Source organism: Notechis scutatus, chromosome 2 (genome assembly GCF_049901735.1).
Source record: "Notechis scutatus isolate UNSWTSFEM ecotype Mainland chromosome 2, rNotScu1.2, whole genome shotgun sequence".
NCBI lineage: Eukaryota > Metazoa > Chordata > Lepidosauria > Squamata > Elapidae > Notechis > Notechis scutatus.
In genome coordinates this window covers 245,592,688-245,602,080 of record NC_142010.1, presented here as the reverse complement: position 1 = coordinate 245,602,080, position 9,393 = coordinate 245,592,688, and the positions used below count along the sequence as shown (strand labels likewise).

The 9,393-nt window shown below is 38.0% G+C and overlaps 1 protein-coding gene across 1 annotated transcript; it reads left to right on the top strand.

Moving 5' to 3' along the window:
• The first annotated feature begins 865 nt into the window (after window positions 1-865).
• On the top strand, window positions 866-9,262 carry RIMOC1 (RAB7A interacting MON1-CCZ1 complex subunit 1). The gene is made up of 6 exons (XM_026666457.2): window positions 866-1,025; window positions 4,287-4,393; window positions 6,006-6,152; window positions 6,786-6,917; window positions 8,055-8,169; window positions 8,940-9,262. The coding sequence occupies exons 1-6, from the start codon at window positions 932-934 to the stop codon at window positions 9,203-9,205; spliced, it is 861 nt and encodes a 286-aa protein (XP_026522242.1). The 5' UTR covers window positions 866-931; the 3' UTR covers window positions 9,206-9,262.
• The last annotated feature ends 131 nt before the right edge of the window (window positions 9,263-9,393 follow it).

The window sequence follows — 9,393 nt, the reverse complement described above, 5'->3', positions numbered from 1 at the left end:
TGCCGAAGAATTCAAAACTGTCGTTTTTTTAATAAAAAATGCTGAAATACAGCATATGCTAAGCCAGTAACAAAGCCCTCTTTTACTGTTATACTGACATAATTATACTTTATTGTAATTCTGTATTAAATGGTTCCTGGGAATCCTGAGACTTATTTGAAACCTCACCATCAAATTCTCTATTCAAAATGACCCCCAGCAACCCCCACTTTCCCCACTTCCACCGAGACTACAATTTTGCACATTTTTTTCCTAGAAGAAAAATAAACTCACTGAAACATAGCCTTGAAGCACTTTTTTTGCAATTCCCACTGTGTGAGTGCACCTGCACGTGCATCAAATGTTATTTGATTGACCACTGTGGAAGTTTTATTTGGGAAAAAAGGACCCACATTAAGAACTATAAAAGCATGTTGTATTTGGTGGGGGGGGGGTTCTTACACAATCTCATTATTGTGCCATTCTGATTTTTAAAATGAGAAATAGAAATAATTTCAAAGGCAAGTTTTCCCTTCTTTCTTCCATAAAGGAGAGGCAACGTATCTCTGTGTTTAGAATTCGATCCCTGCGCTTGAAATTTCTGGACAAAATATAAAACTGGTTTTGCCCCCACTGACCTCTTTATGGATGCCTTTGAACTCACCACGCGACTTGTTTTGGCTTTACGAAAGCAAGGAGCAACACAAAACGAATGGCACCTCTAGAAGTTTCCTATCTCTAGCAACTAACGTCTCCATCTCTACGGTAGCAACCAACGCCTCCTCTTAAAAAAAAAAAAAAAAAACTCTGCCGCGTCGCCAAACTTTAACAAGAGAAACCTTGGGCGCGGGCCTCCCACGTGACAGAGGGTAGCGGGTCACGTGCCTGCGGCTAAGAAGATGAGTCACGTGATGTGTGTAACTGAAGCTAAGCCCGGCCCGGGTTTTTCCTTATGGCCGAAGCTGCCTTTGCCGGTCTTCTGCAGCGGCGGCTCGCCGAGTTAACGGAGAGGCTGAACCGTTGGCGAGAAGGAGGAGAGTTTGGCGGTAAGAAGGGACGGCGCGGCTCCCGGATCTGCCCCGATGCCGTTCTCTTTGTGGCCGCAAAGTCTGGCTGGCCGCTTCCACGGCACGCCAGACCTTCGCATCCCCTTTGGTGTCTTCTTTTCCCCCTGGAATAGAGCAGGCTGGGTGCGCAGGGTGGAAAGAGCTGTGTTTTCTTCGCGAGGAATTAGTTGGATTGGGACTCCCTTCGCTTCTGGAGCAGCTTAATTGCCGGGGCGTGATTAGAGAGAACTGTCTCTTGCCTGGCTCACACCAAAGTCACTTTTCCAGTGTTCTCTTTATTGTTATTGTGTACCTCTGGAAACCCCACAACCAGGATATGCCCATCTGCCGTCTTGGAAGAATGGTTTTCTCCCTTCAAAAGCCTGGTTCATATGCTTAGGAAAGAATACGAATAAGAAATAAAGCTGGAAGGGACTTGGAGGTCTTCTAGTCCAGCCCCCTGCTCAAGCAGGCATAAGGCATGCATAAATGCACCATTGTGCCTCCCATCCCTGTCCTATTGTCCCCGTTTATTAGTACCTATTTCCTGTATTCATACTCATGTTTGTACTTATATCTATTACCTTGTAAGCAATTGACAAATCAAATAAATAAATAAATATATTTATTTACCCTTTATATTTATGTACCCTTTGAGACAAGTGACTATTCTAGTCTCTTCGTAAACGCCTCCAGGGATGAAGCGCCCACGATTTCTGTAGGCAAGCTGTTCCACTGGTTAATTGTCCTCCCTGTTAGGAAGTTTCTTAATTCCAGGTTGCTTCTCCCTTTGATTAGTTTCCAACCATTGTTTCTTGTCTTGCCTTCTGGTGCTTTGGAAAATAATTTGACCCGCTCTTCTTTGTGGCAGCCCCTCAGATACTGGAATGCTGCTATCATGTCACCCTCTAAAGCTTTTCTTTAGACTAGCCAAACCCAAAACCTGCAGCCGTTCTTCATATGGTTTAGTCTCCAGGCTTTTGATCATCTTCGTTTCTCTTCTTTGAACTTTGTCCAAAGTCTCAACATCTTTTTTATGGTATGGTGACTAAAATTGGTTGTAATATTCCAAGTGGGGGTTTACTAGGGTTTTATAAAGTGGCACTAATATTTCATGTGATCTTGATTCTATGCTTCTGTTTATACAACCCAGGATTGTATTAGCATTTTTGGCTGTTGCTCACACTGTTGGCTCATATGCTTATCTGTACAGGTAATCCTCAACTTACAAAAGCTCATTTAGTGACTGTTCAAAGTTACAATGGCGCTGAAAACAGTGATTTACGACTGTTTTTCACACTTATGACCATTGCTGCATTCCCATGGCCACTTGATCAAAATTTGGATGCTTGGCAACTGGTTCGTATTTATGATGGTTGCAGTGTCCTGGGGTCAGGTGATCATCTTTTGCATCCTTCTCACAAGCAAAGTCAATGGGAGATCCAGATTCACTTAACTGTGTTACTAACTTAACAGCTACAATGATTCACTTAACTGTGGTAAGAAAAGTCATAAAATGGCGCTTAACAACATAAAGTTTGAGCTCAATTGCAGTTGTAAGTCAAGGACTACCTGTAGCTTACTGAATGATTTGGAATGACCTGATCTTGTATAACATATTTAGCTATAGATCCTGTTTTGCAAACCACAGAAACTGGATACATTTGAGTGACAAAACAACAAATATTGTAAAGCGGTGTGTACTTCAGTATACACTATTGTGTGGTCTCAGCAACTCTTGATTTGACAGCCCTGCAGTTTGGCTGAACAGCCACTAGGAGAGAAAACTCTGTAAGAAGGAACTCTTCCCATCTGTTCTATTCCATTTGTGACTTACAATTTTTTTCTCCCTTTTTAAGATGAGGTTTGCTTAGTCTATCCAAGCAGGCCCTTGAGTACTTCAGCCTCAAACACTTTATGATGGGTTTGTAAAAGAAGGTCAAACATGTATTGGAATATGTGGGCAAAACTGTTATATCCAGAAAACAGAATGTATTTATAATCAAGTGAAAATATAGGATCATAAAATTATAATTCTGAATTATAAAATGACAACATTTAAAAGGACCCAGTTGCTACACTTCACCAACTAAATCTACTGCCTAAATGCCAAATCATAACTTCAACTACTTCTAGCTACTCCAACTTCTTTAGCAGCCTAACCACAGGTGCAACACTGAAAGTATTCTTATGTACCTACAGATAATCCTTGCTTAACTATGGCAATTGGGACTAGAATTTCTGTGGCTAAGCACGTGGTCATAAAGTGACTGTGAATATTAAACAAGGATCTCAATTGACCACGACTTGACTTTCTCCAGCTTCCCACTTTGCTTGTAAGAAGCTGGCAAGGAAGTTTCAAATCATGATCATATAACCACAGTAACTAGTAAGTGGTCATTACCCCCAAAAAACCCTCTGCTTGCATCTTGTGCTTGGTAAATATTTGCTTAAAACCAGTATCCCCAAACTCTTCAAATTATCCACATGAAATTTCAGATTGTTTATCAACCCCTAAAATTTATAATATGAAAATACTTTACTAAATGAAAATTTCTGCTTTTTAACTAATAATACTTTGAACAATAATCATAACAATGGATAATCCCATTGACCCTTGAGAGTAGATAGTGACCTCCATGGGGAACACTCCTTAAAACATTTATTAATATTTAGTTAAATTATTCCATAACACCTTGGAACTTGGTTACTTTTATGGCACTGTAATTCTCTCCTAGAGTCTGTGGAAAGCCAGACTTCACTTCATCCCATAGTGGCATTGGTTCCAGATTGCTGGAATGCCTCATTTCTGGAATTCATTACAACTCCAGTTATGGTCACTGATTTGACCTTGCCTGGTTCATAACACTGGAAAAGTGACTTAGGTCTCATTATTGTTTACCTCTGGAAACCCCCACAAGCAGGATATGAAAGTAGTAGTTTTTCTCAGTTATACTTCCCCAGTAATAATACCCAGGGATTTGTATATTCTAGATTCTTTCAGTTAATATAGAGCCATTGTGACTTGTAGCTTACTGACTGTAAGCTACAGCTAACTTTGTAAGCCTCAGTATTTTAAGTAGAGCTTTTTTTGTAAGTAGGTATACATTGAGCTTGTATTTTCTGGTCTTCAATATAGACTCAGATAATATGAATGTTTTGCTATCATGCTTTGCTCTTGAAAAATAGTATAGCTGAGTTTTGATTGCATAGATAATTTTGCTCTGTTTTATTGAAATATAAAATGTCTTCTTTCGATAGATGCTTTCTTAATTCAGGCCTCTACTACCCTGGAAAACCTAGCAGAACTTTCGGAAGAATCCAGGGACAACAACACATACTCTAGACTTATACAACATTATACACAGGTATTATGAATTAAAGAATTTTCATCACACTTGTGAATGTGATTCATTGAAATCAAAACATGTTTACTTAATAATGGAATTTAGGGAGACATTCAAAACAAAAGGAATATTGAACCAGTTGATTGGATTATCTTCCTGGTTGTTTTTGAATTAGAATAGAGCTAAAATTAATGGCACTGGGAATAAAGATCAGGATTGTATGTTTAAATATGATTAAACCAGACCAACCTGTCTAACCTTTGTCTAACCATTGAACTAGTTATTAAAACACTGAAAGTGAACTGGATGATTTAGGATTGTATATGCATTCTGAGATCTTCATTGATTAAAGCTGTTTTCAGTGCATTTTTTCACTTGTGGCTATGTAGATGACACATTTTTCAAATAACATATTGTTCTAAATAAGTTATTAAAACTGGTAAATGCTCGAAGTTTTAAAAGGTGCATAAGTGTTGTGCATCTTTGTGTACCTAAATCCCCAACTTGGCAACTTTTCAGATATGTAGACTTCAACTCCCAGAATTCCCCAGCCAGCATGCTGGCTGGGGATTTCTGACAGTTGAAATCCACATGTCTGCTCAAGGCCACATATGTGCTCTGACCTTGGTCCCATAGATGACAAACCCTCTGTAGTTAAATAAATGTTGTCTTTATTAGGAGTGCCAGCAGCCCTGGCAAAAAGTCCCTCTCTCACAGCAGGCTAACAAGTCTGTCCAGCAGGGAGATGAATAATTGTCTGCCACACCTATTCATCACCACCCCCTGCCTTTATCCCCAGAGCTAGGGTGGGGTTTCACTATCAGCTGTGGCTCTTCTGTCCCAAGGATCAGCCCATAGATTTCCATTACCCTACTCTCCTCTGCCTTCTGCGCATCAGGCACTGGACCCAGCTGTTCCTCCTCTTTCTCATCAGCCATCCATTCCCTCTTTCCCCTCTGAGCTCTCAGGTTACAGGAGGGACCGGCGGCTGACAGGCCACAACAATATGGGTCATATGTCTGCTCAAGGCCACATGTGGACCTTACTGCTCCCAAAGGTTCTCAAAAGTTTTAAGTTAAAGATTATGGGGAAGAGTTAGTAGATCCATAATTAGGAAATTATCATATTAGACATGGTTAATAAAAAGCCATTCTGTTTTTCTCCATTTGTTGGCATGCATTGCCTAGCACAACTCTCAAGAAGCCAAATACCACGCCAGCCCAAAATATTGTACAATCTACCGTTAGTTCTTTTTCTGTTCTTAGATTTGCTAAGGTGCCTTCCCCAAGAGTGATCTCAGTGGTATGATTTGATAATGGAGCACAGGATTATGGCCAATGGGCTTTTCTGCTTGGAAAGCAGTGGTTTCTTCTTCTGATCTGCAAAAAATAATAATTTCTAGTTGCAAAGCTGTGAACCCTTCAGTAAATTGAATTCAGTTCAAACTGATAACCCAGTTTTGCAGAGTTTTTAAAATAGCTGCCTTACTAATAAGGGAAAGTGCCGCCATTGAAATGCAAAGAAAAATTAACTTTAAATCCACCTTTTACCAAATGTAGCCGTATTTCTTGGCCAAGTTAGGAAGGTCTAAGGCTGCATCTAACAAAACCTAAACTCTTCCATCTCTTTAAAGGCACTATTAGATATCACATATTTTGAAGAAAACCAACTTGTTGATGAAGAGTTTCCAGAAGAATCCTCTCTGCAGAAAGTTGAGGAACTAATTGGTGCACTTTCCGAGCCAGAAAACCTGGTCAATGAAAGTGGTATTTTCCAAGAAGTAAGTATTAAGCCAGCCATAATCACTCAAATAGACTTTTTGTTCAAGAATATGGTCAACATTGAATAAAGCCCTTCCATTATCAAAAAACTTGCCAATCTTTCATTCTTGCACTTTTTATTGTATATTTTGCAGCAATCATACCCAGCAATGGGTTTCTCTGTCAGATCAGTATAAGCTAGCTTAATGTCTGATTGGCTTTTTTGTGCCACTTCTTTTTAAATTTTATCAAGTAGAAAACACATTTTTAATAGTTGGAATTAGTGTTGTAATACCTAAGAGCACCATGTGCCACATAACACCTTATTTTATGCCCTATTGGTTTACAAATAATAATAGAATTTTTAAAGTGAAAGATGACAAAAATGAGAATAGCTTTTTCACGATATCACGAGGCTGGCCTTATTGAACTTTTAAATATTTAGATTTCTAATACTAACTTTTTAATTTATGTTTTAAGATTTTGACCATATAATGCTACCAGTAGGTGAAATTGCATGATAATGCCAGGTATTTGGGAAGGATGCTGGTCCCTATTTTGTAGGAATTTCCTCTACCTACATTTTGAAGCGTCTGTGTTCCTCCCTTTTATATGAAGCTCAAGTTTTTTCACTGATGGGCATCTTTTTCTAGCCCCTTGAAATACTTGGAATTGAGTTGCTGGAATGCCTTTATTGGAGAAGAGGAGCTTTGATCTACATGTTTTGCCACACAGTTAAAGGAAGAAAGGAATGGCTGAGGAAGGAGACTGACTTACTTAAAAAGGTAAATTTTCCCATTCCATCACAATGAAAAATATTGCCCACTCCTGCAAGAATAATGCCTATTTTTCAAAATAAGTTCCAGGTCCAATTACATAGACAAGATAACAATTGAAATTTGGACTATGAGAAATTGACAATTCTTTAAATATTTTTCCAGTACAAATAAAAGGCAGTGGATCAAAATGTATGATTTAGCATAGACTGAATTTCCCCCCTTGTTCCCTTAAACCAGTGTTTCTCAACCTTGGCCACTTTAAGATGGGTGGGCTCAAAACTCCTAGAATTCAGTATGCAGAATGGGGAATTTGGGGAGTTGAAGTCCACCTATCTTTAAATACCCAAGACTGAGAATGCTGGTTTGTAGTATGGACCTGATCATGACTGAAGAAGGAATACTGTGTGTTCTTCAGATATATGGATTTTAACTCACAGACTTCTCTAGCTACCATTCTCTCATTGCAGAGAATTCTGGAAATTGAAAGTTCACACATCTGAAGGATGCTCAGGTCAAGGAAAGTGCCATAGTTTTTGAAGACAAGTGATCTCCCTCAGTAGAAACTGCTTCCTGTATTTACTTTGTTCTAGAGTAAACAAAGATGTGTTTTGGTGTGAACTTTTAAATTCTTTATAGAAGAATTCAGCCTGACTTTTAGTAAAAGTAGAGTACCAGAAAATGTCAAATGAAGTCATAAAATTGCAAAAGTTAAAATCATATTTTATTTATTAGATTTTTATCCCATCTATTACAAGTAATTCAAGATGGCAAACATATTAGTGGCTTAACTTCCACCTCAAGCATGATCAAATAAGTCCTTATTGCTAAAACCTAGCAAGATTTGGCATCAGCTGTAAATAGCACAGAGAACATTTCATGTGCAGGTCACCTGTATCAAAAAAAAAAATAGTATCTTGTAAGACACAAATACTTGCCCTTTGCTTAGTTATGTATTGATAGCTTCCATCAGTACATTGCTCTTATTTACGTGAAGTTTTATTTTATAGTCTGCTGATAAATATACAGTAAATAATATAACTTTTATAGCATGGAAATTTGTTCGGGTTTTTCATGAAGATTGTTCTGTTATGAAGACTATGTATTGAAAAGGCTACCTTAAATGCCATTTATTTTTCACTTCAGTTCCTTAAGGAAGGAATCCATTACTTGCTAAAGATGCTTGATTTTAGATGTACTGACAACCCAAATGAAGAATTTGTAGTTCAAGATACAAGCACAGCTATATTGGTCAATGAAGGTAAGTGTTCCATATTAACGCTTCTTAGCAGAAAGGATTCTCCGCTGCACATTGAAATAAAGGCATATTTTAGAGGAAGCTGCTAAATCTTGCAAGTTGGAAGCATTTATTTGCACATTATTTTCAGATGCTTTAGGTCTCATTTTATCTCATTCATATCATCCATGTAAAATAAACTAGGAAATTTTGTAATAATTATTACTTAATATAATTACTACTTCATGCATGCCCTTTCTTATTCAGGATCCACCCTCATTCTACCTTTTTAATTATCCCACTCCAAACCCCTTCATTATCTTTTCATAGCTTTCTTTAGCTTAAAGTTTTCTTCATGGTTTTGGATGAAAGTTTTCAATTTTGTGCAAAAATGGATTTTTTTTTTTGCCAACCACATTGATATACAATAAAAGCTGAGGGTGGGGGGAGAGAGAGAGAGAGAGATATGGAGAAATATAATTTAAATGATTTAATTAGGCTGGTTGATTTCTATGCTGCAGTCTTCTCATCTGCAGCTCACTGCTATGCCATTGTGATTTATGACCGCATGTAGTGATGGAGATCCTGTTCCCAATTGCTGTCATAACTCAAGGACTACCTGTAGAATAAATACATCTTTCAGTCTCTTACATGTTACCCTTACATTTATTATGATAACATAATGGAGGCTTTATTTTTTTAGATACTGGAAAGGGAGGGCAAGTAACTAACCATACTTTGGGTTTGTTTGATGCAAATGACACCTTCCAAGTGTTTTTTTTCCCCTCTGGCAGGTATTTTTAGTGATACCCACCTGTTGGCAATGATGTACTGTGGAGAAATGTGTTACTGGGGGCTGAAATACTGTGGAGATCAAGGCACAGAACTACATAGAGAATTGCCGGGCAGTTCAGAAAACATCATCATGGACTTTCAGGAAATTGGAGAGAAAATGTTAACAAAATACATTGCAGTGTGTGAAGGACCTTTAAGATCACATGGTTGGGATACAAAGAATGCAAAGCGCATATTGGATTATTTTAAACAATTGTCATCCTAACTGACATAAGCAGATGGTGCATGTACTGAAAACAAGTATTAAAGTGGAGAAAATATATGTGTTTTATGGTTGAATCGTGGGTGCATGTCTTTTAAAATGAGCTAACAGTGTGGATTTCTTGATTTCAATTTTACCTAAATTGTTGGAACTATAATACAAATTACTCTGGAATAATTTCAGAAGGGTTA